Consider the following 27,165-nt stretch of genomic DNA (forward strand, 5'->3'; position numbering starts at 1 on the left):
ATAATGGCATCTCTCCTAGGTGAATATTTGAAAAGCTTGCATATTTCAAGCGCTACATCGAGAGCATCACACATGCATTTATTACTTTTCAAAGTGTCGGACACAGCAAGATTTAAACTATGGCCATAGCAATGCAAATAAAGTGCTCGTGGCTCAAGTTTTTGAATGTCAGATGCCACTCGCCTCATGTTGGAACAATGCACAGACTGAAACTGTACTGCTATATGTAGCATTCAAACATCAATATATGCTATAGTTTGTGACCTGATGGTGGTTTAGTTAGCTATAACTAAAACTAAAATTATTTTTAATAAGACAAATATGTATTAGTTAACTAAAACTATAACTATAACTCAAAGCAAATCCGTGTTATAACTAAACCTAAATCTATAACTAAAGTACAACAGAATATTTTACCAAAACTAAATCTTAAAATAAGAAGAATTGGAAAATATTACTAAAACTATAACTAAAACTAAAAGATTGTCTTATGTACAACTAAAACTATAACTAAAACTAAAACGTTTTTATCAAGACTCACGGTAGTGAGTCGCGCGGCCAAGAAACTACAAAGCGCACGCCCAATTAAAAGACGCGCGGCCACTACTGTGAGTTATTTACGTGTAGGGCCGGTTTCGCAATATTAGTCCTAAATTACGCAACATCTCTCAATAGATTTGTATTGCGTTACGTGATAAAAAATCTTTAGGAGTCGTTATAGTTTTCTTGCGACCTCGCTAAAATAAAAAAGTAACCATCGCAAAATAAAAAATAGGCGTATTTCACTTTATTTCTCTACCTTATGTTACAACTACTGTCACGTTATACCAGTCAACCAGTCAACATAGCTGTGTTTGTATAGTCCATCTAGCACTGACATTATCCAATCCTGGTTTGCCTATACGCGTATTTTCTTCAATCAACCTCTAATCCCTACAATAACTTTTAAAGACACGACGTGGACACAAACTCTAATGCCTGATAAACAAGTTGTGACAGCGTGCTGAACCGTAAGTTCCCTAGGGATGGCGTTTTAAGCAGAAATCTTTTAAATTCCATTTAGTACCACACCCCATGCGAGCGTTTATAAATCGCCAGTTGTCTTATATGGTTTGAAGAAAAAAATCACTAGCGAAGGTGCTTTAAGCATACTCTTCAATTCTCTATTTACATGTAATTTTTAATAGATTAACCACAAAGGCCGATAAGGTGAATACAAAAGGTAACAAGCCTTTAGGGGTTACCACCTCTATGTAGTGTGTACCATGTAGCTTGTGTTGTGGCTTTCATTAAGTATTATGCACACACAAATGGTGCAACAAATTTTGTAATGGATTGCTCGAATGTGGTTGGTGGTGTTGTGGCTTGAATGTGGTTCGTGGTTTGCCAGTGACCATGTATGAGTTGGGGTTGGTCCACACAACTTACACAATATTCAAACTTCATGATTGCCATCATAATTTCTTGCCATATGGTAAACATACAACAATGTGTAACAACGTTAATTAACATCACATCAAGACTTGACTAAAAATAGTTCCAACAATAGTGATGATTTCTTGTATGTCAGCATGACGATACTGAGACCTGTAAAAGAAAAAGCAGGCACTGAAGTTAACCTTAAATTAAACACTCGTGCAACTGACCTGGAACATCGGTCGCAACACCAAAAACACTTGTTTTGATATCTGATGACACAATCCAGCAGGCACTGAATTAAAAGAGAATGTACAAAAAATCAATATGCCGGGCTGTGTCAATAATAGCATGGATAATCTAAATGAACAAAAATTATATCCCAGGCTAAGTGAATGAATAACATAACTGTTGGGTAAGCATGTTAAACCAGAACATTAGGACATTAGTCAAACCAGAACATTAGGACATTAGTCAAACAAAAGTACGCTATCACAACTTGGTCATAATACAATGTTTGTACCACCGGACTTCACACTGGTTGCCCAAAAATTGTGCCATTCCGGGACAACAGCATAATATTATGAAACAAATAGTTACTACAACACAGAAGGCTTACTGTTGCACTGTCTACACTGATATACCATAATTTAAAAACATAACAGGTGGGCATTAAATACAATACACTTAATATCTGGGTGCTAGGAAAAAATCACTAACATCACAACATGTAAACTGACCTGGAAATTAATACCCTTGATGCCACTACAGTCTACACTGGATACTTGTTCGAACCCATCAACACTATGCCTGATACATCTGAGTAGACTGACCTGCAAATTCACATCACTAGTATACAGTGATAATTGATAACTGCAAAAACAACAATTGCAATAATACAATTCTTTTGTACGTCAACTGACCTGAAATTCATGACACTCAATACCGAGACCTGTAAAAGAATAAGCAGGCACTGAAGTCAACCTTAAATTAAACACACACGCAAACTGACCTGGAACATCGGTCGCAACACCAAAGACATCTGTTTCGATATCTGACGAAACAATCCAGCAGGCACTGAATTAAAAAGAGAATGTGCAAAAAATCAATATACCAGGCTGTACCAATAAAGGATGGATAATCAAAATGAACTAAAAATATATATATCCCATATGCAGGTTAAGTGAGTAACATAACTGTTGGGTAAGCATGTAAACCAGAACATTAGGTCACTGGTCAAACAAAAGTACGCTATCACAAACTGGTCACTGATAATTGATAACTACAAAAACAACAATTGCAATAATACAATTCCTCTGAACGTTAACTGACCTGAAATTCATGACACCTGTATCTTTGTTCTTGCATGGTCTCAACTTACATATGTACCATGATCACATTCAACTGCTAGTGGATAAACCAGTATGACCAGATGGCCTGCAAAAACCAACATGCAGGTGTTAAATACAATACACATACCTAAAGCCTGGAATATGAAAAATATTATATAAGCATTATTCCACACGGATATAGTAATAGATTATAGGATGTTGTGGAACTTGCCTAAACGTGTAAACTGGACAACTGCATAATCTGGACACTTGGAATTGTCCAATACCTGATGAACCGCAAGTAGGTACTAATGACATTCACTTCAACATTTTATCCCAGCTGGGTGAATCTCTTGTAACTGAGTAAAAAGGTGTTTATTTTCCACCTGCAACCAAAGTTCTACATTTCTGTGGTTGGGTGTACATAAACTGACCTGGAAAATCAGTATGCCATAGGGGTATGGAAATGGTTCCTTTCCTTCTGTTGTGACATTACTTACAGCTGACTGGTAAATGATCATCGATGTCCCCATGGACCCCAACAATGAGTATACCAATAACTTCACAAGTTGGAATGAATTTCCTTTCAACATGTGGTGGAATGAATTTCCTTTCAACATCTGGTGGACAGGTCCAAAAACCCTATCGCACAAACACGGTGAATCAGTGTGTGGCGATGTGACACGTTGCACAAACTTCACTCCTCGTTTCATTAGCATTCAAGACCGGCATATATCATAGAGTCCCTCAGTATTCTTGACTCTTACTTTTTCAAGCGTTGCTCAAGCGATGTAGTTTCTCACGAGGGGCTCGAGTTTCTCAGTAAAGTCAAGCCGATTAAAGTACGCCTCACCATCCAGTTACATTCTTAAACCATTCAATTTAAAACCACGTATCATGAGTGTCCTCTTAAGGTAATTAGGGACTTTCCACGAGATTTCCCCTAAATAGATCACGTGTTAGTTGTCAATCTGGTGGATTCTGGTGGTATACATGGTTCAAAAATGCGGTAAGTGTAGTATAAGCTGTCAATGAATAATTGTTTGTGTACTGCTAAACTAAGTTATTTTTGTGTGATAAGCATGCTTGAGGAAGGGTCTGGGGGACGAGACTAATGTTTTGACAGCAGTTGATAGACAGCAGTTGATGATGGCCAGGCAAAGAACTGCGAGAAGAACTACTATGATAGTATGATAGTAGGGAAAAATTCCCACCCCTATAGCTCTGCCTAGGGGCATTAACTAACATTATCTACAGCTACTGTATTATGTTGCTGATATGTACATTCAGGCCAAGGATAAAGGTGAAAGTGGTAGTAAGGCTCAATCCTATTATTCTGCTGAATAGGCAAGGGAGTCTGGGACTCTGGGGACATGTTCCCTCAGGAAAGTACAAGTACTACAACTTTTTTGTTTTAATTGCTTCATCAAGTATAAAAATTTCAGCCAAAAGGTGATGATCGAGCTCTGGTCTTATGCACTGGTTGGAGTGGTTGTATCGATACTGCACTGTGACATCCTTGAGGGGTTAGTGCTGGCATTGTCCATGGCAATACTATTCCATCTCCCCGAGTCTTGATGATTGAGTCCTCCATTCCTTTCTCTGCTGCTCCAATCCTGAAGTTGTGACCACAGTCAAAAGGCAACGATCAAGGCTCTGGTCTTGCATCTATACTGTACTGCAACACCCTTGAGGGGTTAGTACCGGCATTGTCCATCGCAATACTGTTCCATCTCCCATATACAAGTCTTGATGGTTGAGTCCTCTATTCCTTTCTCTGCTGCTCTAATCCTGAAGTTGTGACCAAAATATTAAAAAATGGTTATAACATGATAAATGATTATGATGATAACAATTACAAATGTATTTATAGCTGTGTGGCAACTGTGAACTAATTAGGCACTTGCAAGTTTAATTAGGTGTCTGAAGCATTTAACATGCACAGATATGAGATATATTCATCACGTGCAGGCAGTAAAGATAAATTTACTCTAATAGAACAGTCATACTACACCGTAAATTCATACTTCCGAATTTACGGTGTTATGAAACAATCATTATTATGTATGGATTTTACTGACTCTCCAAGATAATATTCTGCATTAATGTTAATTACTCATTTCCAAAAAAATTACCTTTTAAACCAAATGTAGAGTCTATCACTGACAAAAATGAGTGATATCCACCCCAAAAACACCTTCGCTGTAAAAAAGGCGCGCCCAAGAAACTACAAGTACCTGGAACCCAATGTAAAAAAAGAAAAAGAAAAATCAGCTTAACTGAAGTGAAAAGTAACTGGTAACTTAAAGAGCTGATATCTGAAGCGGCCAAGAATACAATTACTAAAGTTTAATCCATGCAAGAACACCTTGGCTATAAAACAGGTGTATACATGAAAGTAACTGGCAACTGAAATGGCTGATATCTGAAGCGGCCAAGAATGAATGGTCATATACAACTAATTCAAAAATTTAACACTGAACCTTTATAATTCGGCTGTGTTCTATATTCACTCTTGCTGCATCGTAAAGTAATTTCTTTTAACTCTAATTGGCTGGTAATTTGGCCGCCTTTTTTAATAGTCAGTATAATAGAGCAAAAAAAGGTGGCCAAATTACCAGCCAATTAGAGTTAAAAGAAATTACTTTACGATGCAGCAAGAGTGAATATAGAACACAGCCGAATTATAAAGGTTCAGTGTTAAATTTTTGAATTAGTTGTATATGACCATTCATTCTTGGCCGCTTCAGATATCAGCCATTTCAGTTGCCAGTTACTTTCATGTATACACCTGTTTTATAGCCAAGGTGTTCTTGCATGGATTAAACTTTAGTAATTGTATTCTTGGCCGCTTCAGATATCAGCTCTTTAAGTCACCAGTTACTTTTCACTTCAGCTAAGCTGATTTTTCTTTTTGTTTTTTTACATTGGGTTCCAGGTACTTGTAGTTTCTTGGGCACGCCTTTTTTACAGCGAAGGTGTTTTTGGGGTGGATAAATGTTACTAAAACTATAACTAAAAGATTTTCAGATTTTAAACTAAAACTATAACTAAAACTAAAATAACAGAGAGAATATAACCATAACAAAATCAATAACTAAAAGGAATTAACAAAAAATTACTATAACTAAAACTAAAACTAAAGTCCTTACTAAAACAACACTAATTCTTAATATACGTAAGTATACCTCCTCAATCTGTGTTTTCATAGCTTTAAGTAATACCTGTGCGTAATAGAAACTGTTGCATAGTTTTGTTTTGCTGTTACTACAATCATAATGAAGGCTGATATGTCATCATCATCACCAGTATTATCAACAGCATTACCACCATCATCATCATCATCATCATCATCATCATCTGTACAATTGTTGGCAATTTTTATCTCTGCTGCAGTAATATTATTGATTGTAGCAGTAATCAGTCTGATTATTTTAAGGTAATGCTAGTGCAGTACATAAATATATTATCATTTGACTATCATTTTCTTATAGGTATCTGCAAGTAGGTAGATTACACCTAAAAAAGAATGGAAGCTACAACAAGAAGGATCCTACCACTGATACTATACCACTGATTCACCTAGGTGATTACATTAATTGCAATACTGCTGAGATGGGATTTGTATTTAACCACCATGATATGGCTATCAAATACAATTGACCTTATCATTATAGCTCATACTGTACTTAATAGTGGGAACCCTTTAAAGAAAACTTCATCTTAAAATTCTGTCGTTAAAAGCACATAGAGAAACATTCCTCAGATCAAACAATACCCTTACAGCAAAGTTTAATGTATTTGACTAAACAACATCTCACACCACATTAGCAATTTAACTTTTCCTCCTAACTTTTGACATGTGCCTTTTGGAGTTCCACTTGCTTTATACAATAGCATGCTTTATAGTATCCATTAGGCACTGCCACAAATTTTATCATCTTCATCTTACTTTCACCCAAGTGGAGAAAATTTTGTTTAACAAAAATCATAAATCAAGACACACGGTGGTGCAGCCCAAGAAGCTGGCATGCCACACTGTTAGTATATTAACAAAAAGAGAGAAAATGCAATTTTCATACTTATGTAGCTCTGTGATCCCTAATCTGATTGGAACCAAATTTTCCACAGACGTGCCAGCCGGATAGGGGAATCTACATACCAAATTTGAAGAAACTTTCTCCAGCCATTTCCAAGATACGAGTGAACAAAATTTAATTTTAATTTCTTTATTTTTTTTCTACTTCATTTTCATTTCGCACACTTCACATAAAACATGAATGCATGCTCATGCAATTTGGCACACATAAAGGGCTCGGGTTTGCTGAAGAATACGATACCAGGATCGCTTAATTCGGGAATGATTTCCGGACTCCTGTAGAATGTGATCTCATCACTCTTTACTGAAGAATACGATTCCAAGAGTTTCCTTAAGAATATGATACTGACGTAGGCATGCGTTTTGCACGCTGTTGCACATAATTTTCAATTCATTGTTTTTGATAGCTCCACCAAATTTTCTATGAATGCCAAAGACTTGCATTGATCTTTGTGTCCTACGTTATCCCATTTGTATAACTATCATTTTAGCTAAAGCTATGATAAAACACAATCATGAGGTTAATTACCCCTTTGATAAGTGTATATTTCCCTGATTCACAAATATTATTGATGTTATTTGATTGAAGGATAGAAATACGTTAAAACATTACACAGTATACACGTAGTTGCAATCACTGATATGCATGGTAGCTAGTCAAAGACTTAAGTCATGGTAGAGGGTATCTTTCAATGATATGACGGATCATGCTATCATACTGTATACCTCTTCGCTGTCCTTCCAAATCTCTCCCTCCACATGAATTCATCAAGATATTCTGGGAGATGGTCATCACATGTTCCATGCATCCTCTTCAACTTGGCTTTTTCCCTTGACCAGTAGCTCTCTATGTGCTGGGTATGAATCCCTGTAATGGGATCAACAAAGTGAAGACTATGGTTAATTGATGAATGGGTATAGCCTGCTGCAGATATCAAGAATATCAAGAATGGGTATAGCCACTCATCTGAATGTACCACTGTCCCTGGATGCACGTGTTGTTGTATGATAGGAAGAAGAACAGCTGCATTTCTTTGAGCCACTAACTGCATGTCTGGACAAGTTGAAATATCAATAATACCAAGCACCCATTGTTCGGTTTTAGGAGATCTTCCTCTATGCCAGGTTTTATAAATACAGCAAATAATATATTCTCAATAAATATCTTTGCAAAGCCTAACTTTTGTCTTATGTTTAAACAATGACTCATCAACTTGTACAGTACAGCCTGGCTCTCCAAGATAAACGGATCTCTTAACAACTTCCAAGAACAGGTATCTCTCAGAAAACTGCAGCAATCAATGATGGTTTTCTGACTGATACTATAGTAGTTTCAATTATCTGCTTTTGTGAAGCATCTGCTGACCACAAAAAAATGATGTGGAGCCACTTTTGGTGGAGCTATCAAAAATGACAAATTTAAAATTACGCATGACAGTGTGCAGAATGCATGCCTACGTCAGGATCGTATTCTTCAGGAAACTATTGGGATCATATTATTCAGTAAAAAGTTATGTAGGGTTTCCAATGTAAAAATTTGACTTCTTCAAAATAATTTGTTAACTGCTGTTTCATGTTGAACTAACTCTCACTTGAATACAGCTGCACTGGCGATAAATTCCATTGCCTTCTTGGGGTAGAAATTGATCAAAATATCTGCAAAATCCGACATTACAAGCTGTAACTCTTAGAAACCTTGATCCTTTATCACAATACTGGAGTTCAACCTTCCTCTGTGAGTAAACCTTCACCTAAAAGCATTGGTAGTTTGATTGGTGAGGTAGGTTTCCTGCCGCTGCATCATTTGAGCACGATTTTGGATTCCAAAAATGGGTTTTTATTTACGTACACCAAACGAATGATAGTCCAAACTTCCTCACACCACAGTAGTAATCATCCATTGACAAAGAAGTCACATACGAAGTATGGTTAAGGTCTAGCACCTCTGACCATCTGGCACTGTGAAAAAGGTGGGATATATGATGGCATTTCCAGTGGCTTATTGAATACAAATAAGCCTTAATATAAATCCTGTATTATACTCATCTTATACTTTAGTATAATGCATACTATACTGTTACATATATGGTTTCAGTTTATTTACCACATTACCTGAAATAGCTTATATCTTATATCTAGTATAATGTCCACACTATACCATCACATATATGGTTTCAGTATGTTTAACACATTAACTAAAGCCTTACATGAGATTGTTAGTATAATACAGGTTATATCAAGCTTTTTGTATTCAATAAGCCACTGGAAATACCATCTCATATCCCTCTTTTTTCACAGTGTGGTTGAGCATGATATAGGGTAAAATTTGCTGGAAATCACACCTTGACTACACAACTTGTCCACTTAACTGCTTAAAAATAGATATCTTGATGTAAAACAACTGTATGATCCATAAAGTGTAACTAATAGCAAGGTTATATCGTCACTGCAATTCAGTTACAAAACCACTTAGCCTATTTAATCAGGTTTGTGTGACTAGCAAGGGGGTGACATACTGGCACTCAGTGTAGGTAGATCTGCGACTGTGGTCAAAGTGTAAGTCAAAGATCAAGGCCACCAAAATCATGCCAATTCAACAATCAAGGGTTAAAGCTTCCAACCCACAATCGAAAAGTGCTGAAATATCATCACTAAGTTACCGGTCAAAGGTCGGAAAAGGCTCTTAATCACAGGTCAAAGCAAAATTTCAGCCGGTCAAGACTTTGACCGCGGTCGCAGATCTACCTATAGCGCGTACCTATGTGACACCCCCTCGATTAGGCTTAGGTGTGGTCAGTAATAATGCATTACCTAAATTTATCACCAGGCATGCAATATTTATATATCGGTCCTCGTACTTTTCTGTACTGATGCCGATATTGGTAAAAATTGCCATATCGGTGGCCGATATTTTGGCCGATCCGATTATCGGTACAGCTCTAAAGTTATGGGGTCACATTCTACAGGAGTCCGAAAATCAATCCTGAATTAAACTATCTTGGGATAATGTCCTTCAGTAAACCCAAACCCAAGGGCTCATTAAGGCGGATATCAGTACCAACTTTGGTGGGAATCCGATGAACATTCATGGAGTTATGACCGATTATTTGCGTAAAATAAGGCCGAAGGTCTATCACGCCTGCAGAGTAAACCCCTTGGAGGAATGAGTTGAAAATTGATATGTAGATGGAGTAACTATCATAGGAGTGCCTTTTTGTGGTTAGAAAGGAATCAAGATAAAGACCATGGTGGAGATATGACTCAAAACCCAACCTGTGTCAAAATTACCCGATCAATTTTTATGAATAAAAGAACTATTAGTTTTCACTCCTACCAGGCTAACTGCTTAGAGCAATGAGCTGAAAATCAGTATGTAGTTGGAATAATCATCATAGAAACTCCTAGCAGTAGTACAGAAGAGTCGGATACAAACCACTGAATTATGATCCGAAAACAACTACGTGTAGCAGATGTGAGATCAAGATACTCTAATAGAACAGTCACCCTAATAAAGCATTCAGCTACATTTATAACTTACTCCATTGTAGAATTATATTACATTGCAAGTTATTGTGTAGGGAATTCAGCTACAAACAGTTAATCTGAAAAACAATTAAGCTACAGGCAAGTCACCCTGTAGAGAATTCACCTAGAAACAAGTCACCCTGTAGAGAGATCAGCTAGAAGAAATCACCTTGTAGAGAGTTCAGGGGCAGCTACAAAGAAACCATCATGTAGAGAGTTTGGCTGCAAAAAAAATCACCCTGTGGATAGTTCAGCTACAAACAAATCACCCTGTAGAGAAATCAGCTAGAAGTCACCTTGTAGAGAGAGTTCAGCTACAAAGCAACTACCATGTAGAGAGTTCATTTGCAAACAAATCACCCTGTACAGAGTTTAGCTACAAACAGATCACCCTGTAGAGAGTACAGCTAGAAACAGATCATTCTGTAGAGAGTTCAGCTAGAAACAAATCATCCTGTGGAGAGTTCAGCTAGAAACAAGTCACCCTGTAGAGAGATCAGCTAGAAGAAGTAACCTTGTAGAGTGTTCAGTTACAAAGAAACCACCATGTAGAGAGTTCAGCCTCAAACAAATCACCCTGTAGAGAGATCAGCTACAAACAGATCACCCTGAAAAGAGTTCAGCTACAAACAAATCACCCTGTAGAGAGTTCAGCTACAAACAAGTCATCCTGTAGAGAGATCAGCTAGAAGGTTCACCCTGTAGAGAGTACAGCTACAAAAACAAATCACCCTTTAGAGAGATGAGCCAGACAAAGTAACCCTGTAGAGAGATCAGATAGAAACCAATCACCCTGTGGAGAGTTCAGCTACAAAGAAGCCACCCTGTAGAGAGTTCAGCTACTGTGTAAACATGGTACCCTGTAGAGAGATCAGCTAGAAAAAGGAGAGATCAGCTAGAAACAAGTCACCCTGTAGAGAAATCAGTAAGAAACAAATCACCTTGTAGAGAGTTCAGCTAAAAACAAATCACCCTGTAGAGAGTTCAGCTACAAACAGATAACTCTGAAAAGAGTTCAACTAGAAACTCTGAAAAGAGTTCAGCTAGAAACAAGCCACCCTGTAGAGAGAATCCTGTAGAGAGTTCATCTACAAGCAAATCACCCTGTAGAGAGTTCAGCTACATTTCAAGGCACCCAGTAAAGAGATCAGCTGCAAACAAGTTATCCGTAGGGAATAATTGACATGTAATAACATTATAGTTTGTACATTTACTGATAAAGTCTGAATTAGTTAAAGTATTTCAATTCTGCTTCATATTTTTCTTCTTCCTATGGTAAAGAATAAAAGATAGGTTTAAAAAGCCCCAAAGCTGGCCATAGGCTGGCATTGGGGTATACAAATGCAAAAAGAAGTGAAATCTAATCCAAAACAGCCAAGCGGTAAAAAAGAGTGCAGCCCTCAGAAAGGCTATGGTGAAAAAAGATGTGAAATCCAAGGTGGCGGCCAAGAAATGGCTGTGATGGTAGGTTAATGGTAAAATTTTAATAACGACATTTCAAGAGAATTTTGTGCCAAGACCAAGCAGCACAAAATTCCCCTGAATTGTTGTTATTAAACTTTTTACCATTAATGTATCATCACAGCCATTATTTGGCTGCTACCTTGGATTTCACATCTTTTTTCACCATAGCCTTTTTGAGGGTTGCACTCTTTATTTTACAGCTTGGCTGTTTTGGATTAGATCAAGTTATGACATAACAAAAAATCTAGTTAAAAACTGGTTAAACTTGTTTTTAAGTACAATCATGTATACTGTCTGAACAGTAACTGCTGTATCATACTGTTCTTTGAAGTATCACTTCACATCAGATACTTTTTTTGTTTCTAGTGTGTTTTTTTAAACTGCATAGCTTTAATAAAACTGTGTAGGATGAAACTGCACTTTCTTCATATTTTTGTATACAATATAGAATCTGATGTTGCAAAGATTTCTGACCAACCATTGGAGAGCCAGTCTTCATTTTCAGAGCTATCTCAATCACCTATAATCTATCCACAATTACATGAGACTTCAGCCTCCACCACTAAGATTTTAGCTGATGACTTTCAAAAACCTACTAGGCCTTATCAGCAACTCACTCATGATGTTTATGATGTGTCACTACCTGCAGATGAAGTCATTCAACCAACTGTTAAACCTAAGATTGTACTCTATTCGTCAGAGGACAATTTTTCACCATATGCAAGTACAGGTACATAAGTATACTGTAATCTTTATAGTCATCGTTAAAAATATTGAAATTATCATCATTGCAACCATTTCTTGGCCATGCACCACCTTTGATTTCAGAACTTCAACATTTGTGGAGGCCACATCATTTTTTAAAACCAGCACAGCTAGCTGAAGGCTGGCTGTGGGTTTGGCTAAACTGTGTGATTGCATGCCTGCTTGTACGTAGGTACTGTATTTCCATGTGAGCAAACAGAAAATAAACCTTCACTCAACAACGGCTATTACATACTGTACTAAAGCTTAACTTTCTGTTTTCGTCATGTTTACTTGAGGGGATGTGGCCTGTAACTAAAACCCAGTGAAACAGTTTATTAGAAGCTTGCCTATCTGCTGCAACATGCATATAATGACTGAAAAACAACTTAACAGGGCTTGTAAACTACCAGGAATGGCATATCTTCTCTAGTTGAAAAGAGGCGTATCCCCTTGATACAGTTACCAATGTAAAAAATCAACATCTTGAAAATAATTTGCTAGCTGCTATTACATGTTGGACTAATTCTCACTTGAACACAGCTGCACTGTTAGTAAATCCCACTGCCTTCTTGGGGTAGAAATCGATCAAAATATCTGCAAAATCTGAGATTACAAGCTGTAACTCTCTGTAGCCTTGATCCTTTATCACAATACTGGAGTTCCACCTTCCTCTGTGAGTAAATCGTGACCTAAAAGTATTAGTAGTTTGATTGGTGGGGTAAGTTTCCTTTCACTGCATCATTTGGGCATGATTTTGGGCTCCAAAAATGGTTTTCATCTATGGAAACTTCCTCACATTACAGTAATAGTCATCCATCAACAAAGAAGTCACATACGAAGTATGGTTAAATTTGAAAGTTGATAGCCATCTGGGTGAACCTGAAATAGGGAAATATTTGCCAAAAAATTACACCTTGACAACATAGATTGCCATAGATTATGTATGTCGCATGGATTGGAAACGCCCGTATTATTTACATAGTAACGTCATGGGTCATCCTCGTATCAGTGCACATAAACTTTATGGTCTTGACAGGTGGAAGATTTTGCTGTTCTTGTAACCAGCAAATTAGTGTGTGATGTTTACAGCTGGGTTAGTTACCACCTACACTAATTGGAGGCTGGACTGGGTAGAGACACTGGAGAGTAGTAAACAATAACATAAGAAAATTCAAGTTCAAAAGTGAAATATGGTGCTTCAAAATGGTTGTGCAAATTTCCTGAAGAAACAGAAAGTGCAGCGTTGTTTCTTTGCTGCTGTTTACACCACTTGTAGCAGGTAGAGTGTAGTAGGTTAGCTAGATATTCACTGCTTTGCTATATATTTCCACTGTTTCGATAAAACTTCAGAAAACAGGCACTGCTTTATGCAATTATTTAACTCAGGCTGAGCAGCAAACTTCAGATTTAATCATACTTCATTTGTAACTTCTTTTTCAATGGATTATCACTACTGTGATGTGAGGAAGTTTTGGCTATCATTCATTTGTTGTCTGTAGACGAAAACCCATTTTTTAACCCAAAATCTTCCCAAATAATGTAGCGACAGGAAACCTACCTCACCAATCAAACTACCAATGCTTTTAGGTGAAGGTTTACTCACAGAGGAAGGTTGAACTCCAGTATTGCAATAAGGATCAAGGCTACAAAAAGTTATGATTTGTAATCTCAGTTTTTTAAGGCCTGTAATCTCAGATTTTGTGGATATTTAGATAAATTTCTACCCAAAGAAAACAATGGAATTTACCAACACTGCAGCTGTATTCAACATGTAACAGCAGTTAGAAAATTATTTTAAAGATGAATAATTTACATTGGTAACCCTACTTAGGTATGCAAATGAAAATTAAGAGTAGCCACAAGAAAAGCCACAAGTTTGCTTATGAAAACACAATAGACAAACTATGAAACAGTTAAGAAGATACTTCGTGTAATTTGTGGTTTAAAGTGGTTTCTTGAGTTAAACTTTCTTAGTGATATATAGCAATGTAAGTGATAAATTGCAATATAATTGATGTATTACAAAATACATTTAATTTTAATGTACTGTGTGTGTTGTAGTAGAGCAGCATAGTGCAAAAGTTGCATCATTTGTGAGAAAAGCATATCAATTGTACTCCTGATGACATTCATTTTTTGATACAGTGCCATCTTAGACTTGATCTATGATGACCTTTGCAGTCATTTTTGTTTTGAAAATTTGACATTTTGTCTTTATCTCCCTGAGACATTATTTTACATGTTAAAACATGGTTCCAAATTAAAGATATCAACCTAAGAAACAACTTGATTTTTATTTGAAGTCAATAGCTCATTCCACACCTAAGTTATGATCAGTTTAATCAGTCTTACATTCTTTGAATTTATCTTCCCTTGGGGTGTAAATTACAAATGGGAAGGTAGCTTTATAAAATTTTACAGCTAATACAAATGATCATATCTTTGGAATGAAATTACTGATTGACTTCAATAAAACCAAGTTGCTTCTTTCAACAAGACTCTTAATTTTAAACCATGTTTTAATAGTGTAAAACAATGCCTGACAGATATAAAAACAAAAATGATGAGTGAAATATGCAGTGGCACTATATCCAAAAATAAATGCCACTGAAGTACAAACTATGTGCCAAGTTTGATGCTTTTCTCAAAAAGTGCAGAAAATCATCATATGTGCTGCTGTCCTATTGCTACAAAACAGGGTGAGAAATGATTTAATAGTATGCTCTGTATGTTAATCTATAAAAACAGTTAAATTTAAGAGATAGGATATATTTATTGGGTACCTGGTTTTTAGAAGTAGTACAGCATCAACTTGTTTCTCAGCTTGACTGCTTTTAGTATTGATATCATTTACAGTAGGTTGCAAAATAAAGTTAACGTTTCGTAATTGTAATTACGGTGTGATTACTAAGTAATTACCATGTTTGTACTGTAATTACGTTTTGACCGTAATCTGTAATTATGCAAAAAAGTAGTTTTTCACCAGCCATATATACAATATACTCATAGTTACCAATAGAGCATAATTCGTAATTACGCTTTGTAATTACGCTACTACAGCGTAATTAAAATTACGAAACGTTAACTTTTTTCTGCAGTCTACTGTATTTGTAACCAATCATAAACCACTTTGCGACTGACTTTTAGTTACCATGGTACACCCCAGGGGGGCAATGGTGATACCACTGTTTATTCAGGACACCATTATATATCAAAATACACGGTAGTGTGTCATGCAGCCTAAGCAGCCGGCATGTCACAACATGAGTATATTGACAGGAAGAAAGAAAACTTCATTTTATGTTTATGTAGCTCTGTGATCTCTTGTCCAATTGGAACTAAATGTACTACAAAAGTGGGAGTCTACATACCTAATGTGAAGAAAATTTCTGTAGTCATTTCTGAGACACAAGTGGCCAAAGTTTTGGGTTGTTTTCTTCATTTATATTTCTACTTTTCCTTTGCAAAATCTGCCATAAAATGCAAGCATGTACTCCGATCACACTGACATTTGGCACACTTAAAGTTAAAGGGCTTGTTAAAACAAATCTCAGTACCAAGTTTGGTGGGAATCCAATGAATGATAATGGTGTTATGACCAGTTATTTGCATAAAATAAGATCACACTGTTGTCACGCCTACAGGGTAAACTCCTTGGAGAAATGATTTGAAAATTGCTATGTAGCTGAAGAAACGGTCATAGGAGTGCCTTTTTGTAGTTTGAAAGGAACTGAGATAAAGACCATGGAGATATGATACAAAACCTCACCTGTGTCACAAATATGCAATCAAGTTACATAAAATAAAAATTAGTTTTTGCACCTACCAGGCAAATTGCTAAGAAGAATCTGAAAACCACTATGTAGATGGATTAATCATCCTTGCAGTAGTATAGAAGAATCAGAGCAAAACATAGAGTTATAATACAAACCCAACTATGTGTAGCAAGTATGCGACTGAGACACTCTTGAGGATGAGATACCACCAATGTCATTAATATAGAGTAAGGATATTATGGGGGTAAAACGGTCCCCTGGGGGACACAAGATTCAACAGGTAAGAACCCTGAGTAATCATCGTTCAATACGACTCTTTGAGACCTTTGAGTTAGCCACGTACCCACCCAATTAAGAATGTGGCTTTTAATTCCATAAACTTTCAATATCTTAAGTAGTCTCTGATGGGGAACTGTATCAAATGCCTTAGAAAAGTCAAGCATGCCTAGATCAATTTGATGGTGATGGTTCAGCACTTGTTGTATCTCCTCAACAAGAGAGGTGAGTTGGGCTTGGCAGGAATGACCAGATCGAAGGCTGAACTCTCTACTGTGTGACTTGTTTGTAGCTGAATTCTCCATAGGGTAATTTGCTGGTAGCTGAAATCTCTACTGGGTGACTTGTTACATATGTAGCTGAACTCTCTACACAGTGGCTTGTTATGTACATACCTGAATGCTCCAATAGGGTACTTACTAATGATGCTAAATGCTCTAATGAAGTGACTGTGCTATTAATAAGACTGTTTGCTGATGACTGTGTATTATATAGAATAATAATCAAATCTGATGAAGATCACCATATCCTACAATCTGATCTCAGGACCATACTTTCCTGGCCAGACTATTAACTTTTTATAAAATTGTTCACCATCTGTCTGCTCCACAAATGCCTTCATATTATTCCACCACCAACCATATCACACACCAGTACAATCCATTTTGCTTTATGATTCCTCCCTCCAGAGCTAAATTTTTTACATGAACAGTTTCTATCCCAGAACAATTTGTGACTGGAATAATTTACCCACACCTGTATTCGAATCTCACAGGAATCTCTTATAACTGTACTGATACTTTAATTAATTTATATAATATGATATTGTATAATCTGTATACATCTTTTTGGCTGTGCCCCTGGTTGTCACCAGTACATTGCTTACTACCCAGTATTCATATTCAAATTCAAAACAAGTCACTCAGTAGAGAATTCAGTTACACAAAGCCACTGTGTAGAGAGATCAACAGCAAACAAATCACCTTGTGGAGAGTTCAGCTACAAAAAACCACTCTATAGAGAGATCAAGTCCCCTGTAGAGAGTTCAGCTACGAACAGGTCCCCCAGTAGAGAGCTCAGCTACACAAAAATCGCACAGCAGTGAGTTCACCCACAAGCAAATCACCCTGTGGACAATTCAGCTACAAAAAGCCACCATGTAGAGAGATCAGCTAGAAACAAGTCACCAGTAGACAGTTCAGTTACAAACAAGTCCCCCAATAGTGACAATTAAATCACACAGTAGAGTGTTTGGCTACAAACAGGTCACCCTCAAGGCCACCCGCAGGGGTGGGGGGGGACAAATGGAGCATTTAGCCCCGGACCCCAGCCTGAAAGGGGCCCCAGGAGGCCCCATAAAGGGCCCCTTGAATACCTGTTTATAAGATCAATATACTGTATAATAGAGCAGTCACAGTATTCTTCGGAGGAGTAGTGTAGTAAGCTTATAAAGGAGATATGGTTGGTGAGGGGTAGCTATTGTCATTGTCAGCATGTAATGACCTTTTTTTCTTTCTTTTTTGTTTGGTCTTCGACTTACAGCATGGGTGAAGTTGTGATTCAGAATGGAAACCTCCTTGCCCCTGGGGCCCCACTTTAGCTCAGCCCCTTAATTTCTCTGGGAGGCCCTGGTCACCCTGTTGAGAGTTTAGCTACAAACAAGTCACCCTGTAACAAAAAAGTCGCAATGTAGAGAGCTCAGTCACAAATAAATCAACCTGTGGAGAGAGAGTCACCCTGTACAGAGTTCAGCTACAAACAAGACATCCCACCCAGTAGAGAATTCAACTACAAAGATTTCACCTTTAGAAAGTTCAGCTACAAACCCAGTAGAGAATTCAGCTACAAAATGTTACCATGTGGTAGGCCCTGGTTGATTATGCCAGCATAATTTAAAGCATAATAGGTGACCAAAAGCATCAAGCATTATGCTAGCATAATAAGGAGAATATTTCAAAATTTATTTATTTATTTTATTTTATTCATTTGTTTATTAAGGCTTTACAGCACAAGGTATGTAGGACACCTGTTCCTACATAATTAAAGTGCACAATGCTCAAGCCTGAATGAACACTGCCAATATGTTTTATAACTGCGTTTCATATTAAAAACACATAATAAACCGTTTACCCTACTTAGGCAGTCAGGAAACACTTATGTACTCTAATAAAACAGTCAAGTTTAGAGCATAATATTAATTTTGAAAACATAATTTTGAGCATAAAGGGCTTGATGTTTTTTGAGCACTGCTCAAAAGAACAATAGGTAAAATTTTGAGCATAATAGGCCAGGGCCTACCCTGTGAGGAGTTCAGCTACAACCAATTCTGAATCACCTTGTGGGCAGTTCAGCTAAATACAAGTAACTCTGTAGAAAGTTCAGCTATAAGCAAGTCACCTAGTAGAGAATTCAGCTATAAACAAGTCACCTTGTGCCACAAACAAATAACTGTGTAAGAAGTTCAGCTACAACAAGTCACCCTGTAGAGAGTTCAGTTACAAGCAAGTCATCTTGTAAGTTCAACTCCAACAAATCACCCTATAGAGAGTCTAGCTACATTGGGTTGCACTTTGTAAGAGAGTTCAGCTACAAACAAGTTACCTTGTAGTTGTAAAGATTTCTGCTACAAGCTAGGCAACCTGTAGATGTAATAATACAGTATTATTTCTTAAAAATGCACAAAATACAAAGAATTCCACTCTTGATCTCTTCCTTCTTTCTGCAGTAAAGAAAAATGCTAGTAAAACAAGCTCCAAAGCTGGCCAAAGGCCAGCTTTTGGGTATACAAAAATAAAAACAAAATGATATCTATACCAAAACAGCCAAGCTGTGAAAGAAGGATGCAGCCCCAAAAAGCGAGTGTAATAAGATGTGAAATCTAAGGTGGTGGCCAAGAAATGGTTGTGATGGTAGGTTAATGGTAAAAACTTTAATAACAACAATTGAGGTGAATTTGGAGGCCACACCCTTCTTTGACACCCTTGCTGTTTTGGTATATGTGACTGGATTTTGGAAAAAATGATCCAAATCGCACATTAGAAGTTTTGAGATAAACAGTTTTAAAGAATTGAAGCCAGTATAAGTCTCCAAGGATAGCAAGCACGAGTATGAAATTTGCACAAAAGAGGCCACTTCCAGTACTTGTAGCTGCTTGTAGAGTTTCCCGCCAAATAAGATAGAAAATCTGAGCAGTTGGATGAGCAAAGTAGTATCACGAGTGCTCACAAAGGGGTGGAGGGTGGGGGGTAGTGGGGAGGGCAAGAGATAGACCTCAAAATGGAGGCAGGCCAGGATTGGAGTCCAGACACGAGATTACAGGGCAGTGCTGGCTCCTTAATGGCTGATATGTAGCAAATTCAACAAAGAAAACGTCTGGCCAACATTATAAGGCTGTCCACCAGTACACTACTAATTCTTACCAAGCTATGTAGGTCCTTCACAAGGCCTGAAACCACCATTTGAGCACTCCACACCACCCAGAAAAGACATCTGTTAAAACCAGCCTTGAGTAGTTTGAGTAGTACTGAGGGTGAAAACTAGTAGTACGATAGTGTAGCTATCCACTGGTGGTGTTAGTTTGATTTTGCCTGATGTGCGATTTGGTTGTAAAATCTGGTCACATATATTATCAAAACTTGTCCACAAAACACGGTTTCTTAAAATACAACTTTTCATACTGCCATTACAGTGGCAGATCCAGGATGGGGCATTTGGGGCAAATGCCCCCCCCCCCCCCCCCCCCCCCCCCTTCAAGAAATTGCATACAAGATCGAGATACTCTAATAGAGCAGTCAATTACTCTAATAAAGCAGTCACAATGTTCATGAGGCAGTGTAGCTTACCTATGAAGCTATAAATAGGATTTTATTTTACATAACAGATGCGATATAGTTAGTAAGGATAACTAGCTATTATTGTTGTGACCTTTTTTTTTTTTTTTTGGTCTTCAACTGGTTTTCAGCAAGTTTTTTTGGTTTTCAACTGTTTTTCAGAAAGGTGCGCCCCCTCTTTCCAAACTCTGGATCCGCCCCGGCATTAGACATTGGAGTTTTTTGAGAAAATTATCATCGTCTAACCTTCAGCTTTCTTTTTTTCAATGCACTTTTATCACAATTCCACTGGGAAGTGGTTGCTTTAATGCACCAACGTGTGGTGATTTTGGATAATTTCCATGCATTTCATATTGACAGTTGCACAAAACTTGATTATCACATCAATTCCAAGTGGCACATGGTGAAATCCCCATTTCATGGTTAGCATTATTTAGAGCATTCTGTGAGCTGCAAGTTGGTTTGGACCTGTTGTACCAAAATTTGCCATTCTTTGGCGAGTCAAGCATTATAAGTCCATTCATTTCAACGCACATGAGAAATACCAACTTACCAATGTGCTGCTTTTTCAATACTACTGCCATGCTAGTATAGGTTTTAACAGTCTGAGGTATGTAGCAATGCATTTTATATCACATTGGAAGACAAATTCTACTATAGTAACTCAAGGTCGATCAAAACACCAGGCACGAAGCAAGCTTGCAGAAAGCAGCAGCCACCAGCCACAGGCACGCCACAGCTAGTGCACAAGTACAAGTATAGTGGCAATATAGCTATCCTGAAACACAAGACAAGCACCAAGTTCATGAACACAGCAAAATTTTTTCCATGCAGCTATCGACAAAGCTTGAGTGAACTTGCATAAGGGGCAGCCACAGGCAAGCAGCAACCTACAGTATGTGCACAATTATGCAATCCATGCAGCGCAACCACAATAGAGCACGCAAAGTTTATGACACAAAAGAACCATCATAAATTCCCATATTGATGAAGTTTAGGAGATGCAACGGATACATTGCAAACCCACAAACAGACACACCCATATCTGCCAGAAGAAGTTGTCACTTCTAGTAATGTAGAAACTTTAAAAAGAATTGTAACAGTTATTTTTAATAACTAACTAGCTATTGTATATCAATTATTTTCTTATCAAAATATGTACTTTTTCCTCTTATAGAGATTGTACATCCATAAATACAATACAATAATATACACTGCAATGAACTGTGGATAAACAGCAAGCCTGCAATCAACCACAGGCTGAACACTAAGTGCACACAGTGTCAGCAATGCATTTGCCAGTATACAGCATCTAATCAGCATGCTGTGTTTTTGGTATAAGCTGTTGCATTAAATCACTTTTGTTCATATAAAGCCTTTCTTTTTATCACACCAACTGAATCAGGTAGGTGCATACTAATTTTATACTTATGACTCTGATGTCAAATCAACATACAGTATAAGACAGTGATGTTCTGAGGCAATGCATAAACTAATCTCTATATTAATTATACTGTTCTATATTCACACCTCACGGCATGATAAATCATGTGCCCCTTCAATTAGTCCAAAGAACAATTTATCACTACTACTACTACTGTACACTAAGGTTATTATATAATAGCTCAACATTCATGTAGGTACATACATACATACATACTGTACATCTTTTAATAATATAATACAGTACTTAGAATTTATTCATGGTAGCAGTGGAAGTAGCTACAGAATCACTCTGGCTCTAACTACAGTAAATCCATTACTCAAGTGGTCCTGGCTACAATTAAACACTTCTTTTCAATCGCTGCTAGATTGCAAGTTCAAATATTACACTAACAATTCTTAAGCTATTGTCCCCTCAGTATTCATTCAACTACTCATATAAATAAGTAAATACCCCACAAGTGTAAAATGAGTATAATTTTCCTGCAAGCTTTGTCTCGAGTGCTTAAATCACTCAACAAAGACAATTTTCTTTCAGATGTCAAGTGTGAGTATTAAAGACACTTTTAAAGTGGTGAGCAAATGTGATATTTGGGTTTAAGCAGTACTGTCCATACAATACTGTGTATGCATATTGTGAGCTCACAATCATGCCAAAAATACTGTAACTACTGTACATACAGTACTTACATTAACTAGACATGAATACATGTGTGTTGTATATATAAGAATAAGACACAGAGGAGGTAGGACGTGCGTGCTCACCACCTATTTTGGTTGTATAATTATTGTTTGAAATTTCACGTGAATCTCAATAGTTGTAATACAAAATCAGCAAACAGTGGAGTTCACTAGGCCTCAGTAGATCTTTAGACAGTGCTTCATATGTATAAGTTTCAAGAATGTACTTTGTTTTGAAAGAGCTCCTGTCAGGCACAAAAACCAACCATTTTCCAAGAGATAAAAGGCCCTTACAAAATGAAGTGTATTATATTCTCAATGTTTATGTAAAGCCCTATCTAAATATCTATTGAGCCCCAGCAAATCCTATTGTTGGGTGGTTTTGTGCTGTGACGATTGAGACTCATGTGTTACTGTAGTAATATGCAATTAAAGTAAGTAGCACACAATGCATGTTCTACCTATTCTTATAAGAATATTGCAGTACATAATAATGTTTGTACTACATTGCTTCTATGTAGGCAGTGCTCATTTTACACTTTACAAAGTTCTGGAAGATTGCCCACTTCCAAACAAAGAAATTGTTACAGAAGTTTTTGATAGCAAGGGTGGCAACATAAAAATAAAGAAACATGATGTTTTAATTCACATTCCTGAAAATGCTATTGCTGCTAATGATTTGGTTGAGGTGAAAGCATGTGGGAATTTAGTTGGTCCATACAGACTACCTGAGCATTATGAACGTGTCAGTGCATTTGTTTGGGTTTCTGCTACATACAAATTTCAGAAAAATATCCAAATGTACCTTCAGCACTTTTGTGTTGTGGACAATGAAGATGATATCAAGGATCTGTGTTTGTTGACTGCAAATGAAAGTGATAAAATATTGGAGGATGGTGGTTATGTATACATGATGCATGAAGATGAAATTGAGTATTACTTTGAGGCTGACTGTGATGAGTGTTATATTTTGACAAAGAGCTGGTGCACCAAGTGTATTGTCAAGAGAAGAAAGCTAAAATCAAGTCATTGTTTAAGTTTTGGATATCTGTCTAGACCTGTTAGTGTTGGTAAAAATGTGCAGATTTCATTTGAGATTTGCTTCTGTTACTCACTATCAGAGTGCATTCAAGTAATTTTGCTAAACAAAATGCACAAATTATGTGTATACTGTACAGGGGTGTAGCTAGCTTTCTGGACAAGGTCTGGCTGTTCCCATGCAAAATATTTAGCAAGAAATGTGAGTCCATCTTTTTGGACTCTTTAATACTCATTTGCTTTCGAAAAACTGTTTAAAAGTGCACACATGTATTGTACCTAGCTAGTTACTATTTAATACACTGCTGTTGGTACAGCTTATGTTGGTACAGCTTATTAGACAAGATCCTACTACATAAATGATATAGAATCTAAAACTAAACAATGATGGACTAGTTTAGCCTCCAGCCCCATGTCTTTTCACTTACAGCACTTTATTCATAGGTAATATACTTCGTAACAATTCCACGCAGTCCCAGCATTGACTCCTTTTTCACTCTTCTGTCGTCTCTACTTGCACACACTGAGTGCTCTAGCATACTTCATAACCAACATTGACAGAGCTGGATTAAACAATGACCCTCCTTAGTCCTGCCTCCACTCAGTACCACAACTGATGGTTTTTGTCCATCTTTCATCAGTTTATACCATTAGACATCTAATAAAATAATTACTTTATATCCAGTACTGCTGTCCACTGAGCGGTTTCACCAAATTGCAGCACATGTTTGACTGACTCTCGACCCGCGCTCAAATATTAAATGTTATAACGTGATGCTCGGCTGAGTGCTGAGAATTACATAGAAGTTTACTAAATTGACAGAGAAATCTTGGCAAACTCAAGTACAATGTATATGCGATACTAAAAAAAGGATTACAAGACACTCCAAAAAGATAGTAAGTGCATGTTTTCAGTCTGTATTAATTACGGGCGCTCCAGGACGGGTGCCACTATTACCAGGCTTGTTACCTGGGCACCAGCAATGATTACCCGGGCCTGTACCCATGCAGGCCTGGGTGTAGCTAGCTACGTCCCTGACACTGTATATGTGAAGAATACACTAGCACACACTGTTTCAATCCATTTACCTACAGTACAACACCCTTTGGCATAATGACATGATTTTTAATAGTAGCTTATTAACAACCATAATGCATTAAATACAACTGTTTTTAATACCAACATCTGAAGATGTAGATGTAAAACTATCCAAGAGTACTTGTGTCAACCATAGTCATGCTGGTGTTTATGTGTATTTTAATGTTTAATGTTATAGCTACAACTCACATTGCAAGCCAAGTACTGCATACAATCTCTAACATAGCTAAATGTATACTGTAGTTACACTTTAACTGAGTTCAGTGACTTACCCTTACGCTGTACAATTAATTAGAAGGATATTTCAAAAAACTACTGATAAAATATGATTGTTTTAGTGTCACTGTTTATAGTTCTATGAATTTATAGAATTAATCATGTTTCTGTTTACTGACATTAAATCCATTGTAATTTGGAAACAACCATGCAAATTCCCTAGCCTGAATTTGTGTATGTATTAAGAATTTGGGCCATTCCTGTATTATATACCTCTTTCTTCAATCACACCATGCTTTCATTACATACAGTACATCATATAATTTTAGAGCTATATCATACAAAAATGCTGAGAACCCTGATAGTAAGTACACTGTGATTACTAATATAATAAATGCAATAAATATTATCTGGTTTCTAAAGGATACACATTAAAAATAATAAGGATAAAAATATAGTAATTTTTTTACAAAAAAAATTTCTGATTTTATCTTTAGACTATTAAAGAGCAGCATAAGGAATGCATTCTGCTGAAGAAAGCACCGATGCCATTTGTGCTTGTTAAAAATCACTACATTTGTTTGAACTATCCTAAGCAGTGTTCAGGTTGGGAAGTTGAACACACTGGAAAAACAAAGGTATATTGTTTGAATTTTACTACATACTAACAATCATTATCAAGTATGCTATAGATGCTTTATTCTATAATATCATGTAAAATTACGTATCTCATTGTTATTGGGTTTATTGCATACTGTTTAGTAATCGATAAATAGTTAGGTGCAGAACAAACAATCTTTCATTGGTAGAATTAATTAGTACTAAGTAACATATACACATTATTATTAATTCTAGTTTATTTGAATCTTTTCTATTGTATTCGTTCACCTATCAAACAGTGCAGTAGTTCTGTAAAGTAGGGATCATGCAGAACAGGAATTTTCCAGCCAAAAATATCACCCTAAAACCAGCTTCATTTTCCCTTCATGACAACTTGGTAGTATTATTATTATTTCTTAGGCACAGCCAAGCCCAAAAATGTCTTCAGACCAACTCTAAACCCTTCCAAAAAATTTCTCTGCAATTTTAATGATTTTCTATTCAATAGAAATTTAATCTGACTAACTGATGCCTTCAGCCAAGCATAACTCAACAATAGAGCTACAGGCTTGATTTATTCACAGTTTGACATCGATTTGTAGCAAGGTATGCCTTTTCACCAACCGCAGTACATACAATACACGCATCATGGACTTCCTTTTGTCCCAAGTTCTTTTTGCTGACAACACAAGGTGTTCATTTATTCGCAGTAGCACATTAGTGGCTTCCTGCTAATAATTTATTTAGTACGTGCTACTCAATTTTCTGTGCTGGCCGCTTGGCTGGTTGGTATGCTTGTTTCTTATGTGTTTGAGTGCAGCTGATTTTTCCAGATGAATCGGATAAGGACTCGATTTTGGCAAAGTACAGTAGGACAGGCATATGCTGATTAATTGGCATGGTTTAATCGCTTGCATTTCTTAATGCACTGCTTTGCTATGTATATAAGTTGTACTACGGTATTTCATTCTATGGCTTAATAGCTCTGGATGGTAACTTGCATGCGCGAGATACGTTGGTCAATGCCGCAGGTGTAAAGTGCCCTAAGCAACCAATCTCAATTGTATAATAAGCTGGGCATATAGCTAATTCAAAAAAAAGAAGGAAGATTGAGATACTCAATACTAACTCGAGATTTTGTAGTATATACTAGATGTTTGCACATATTTAAATCTTTGTAACATTAATTTTCATTGATTTACCAGTTCAAATAGTGCAAGTTGCATACTGTATATCAGTTGTTTTTACTTAAAATGGTTTGGTTGAGCTATTAGTATCCCCACTATAAGCTTCACCATTCACCATTCCCTCTTTCAGAAGTGAATTTTACCTTAGTGTTGCCAAGTCACTGTAATGGATATTTGAGGTTGTATCTTGTTCAAAGTTTCTTGGAAGGGAAACACAGTATTATTATTGGTGACCCGGTCTGTGAAAAGGGTATCGTATAGCCTTTTCAATTGCATATACTTGGCAACCTGTAACTTTACTTGTGAATGTGGTATCACCCTGAAATTTGGTCCTCTTATACCCCTGACATATGTAGCGCTTTGGCTTGGTGTAATTATGAAGGTGATTGGGTGAAATCATGGGAGTTATGATTAATCAAACGTGACAATTTGGAAAG

At 36.9% G+C, this 27,165-nt stretch overlaps 2 protein-coding genes across 8 annotated transcripts in view; one reads left to right on the top strand and one right to left on the bottom strand.

Annotated features, from left to right (window-relative positions):
• Positions 1-1,454: 1,454 nt before the first annotated feature.
• LOC136263690 (uncharacterized) lies at positions 1,455-4,866 on the bottom strand. 7 transcript variants are annotated; one of them, XM_066058341.1, is made up of 9 exons: positions 3,444-4,052; positions 3,182-3,389; positions 2,980-3,133; positions 2,749-2,853; positions 2,429-2,493; positions 2,340-2,368; positions 2,157-2,249; positions 1,647-1,711; positions 1,455-1,587 (listed from the first exon to the last, which is right to left on the bottom strand). In XM_066058341.1, the coding sequence occupies exons 4-9, from the start codon at positions 2,757-2,759 to the stop codon at positions 1,512-1,514; spliced, it is 339 nt and encodes a 112-aa protein (XP_065914413.1). In that variant the 5' UTR covers positions 2,760-2,853; positions 2,980-3,133; positions 3,182-3,389; positions 3,444-4,052; the 3' UTR covers positions 1,455-1,511. The 7 variants fall into 7 exon arrangements, 6 of the variants coding, with proteins under 6 accessions (XP_065914413.1, XP_065914408.1, XP_065914402.1 ...); XM_066058336.1 differs by having other exon boundaries at positions 3,515-4,043; XR_010704765.1 differs by having other exon boundaries at positions 2,429-2,698; positions 3,182-3,508.
• Positions 4,867-6,025: 1,159 nt separating this feature from the next.
• The window catches only part of LOC136241843 (uncharacterized), a 52,396-nt gene continuing 31,256 nt past the window's right edge, over positions 6,026-27,165 (top strand). The window contains exons 1-5 of the mRNA XM_066033201.1: positions 6,026-6,186; positions 6,242-6,333; positions 12,284-12,565; positions 23,110-23,720; positions 25,439-25,579. Coding sequence (XP_065889273.1) covers positions 6,026-6,186; positions 6,242-6,333; positions 12,284-12,565; positions 23,110-23,720; positions 25,439-25,579 — 1,287 coding nt within the window. The remainder of the gene's footprint in view (positions 6,187-6,241; positions 6,334-12,283; positions 12,566-23,109; positions 23,721-25,438; positions 25,580-27,165) is intronic.

This window comes from Dysidea avara, chromosome 1, assembly GCF_963678975.1.
Source record: "Dysidea avara chromosome 1, odDysAvar1.4, whole genome shotgun sequence".
In the NCBI taxonomy this organism is placed as follows: Eukaryota; Metazoa; Porifera; class Demospongiae; order Dictyoceratida; family Dysideidae; genus Dysidea; species Dysidea avara.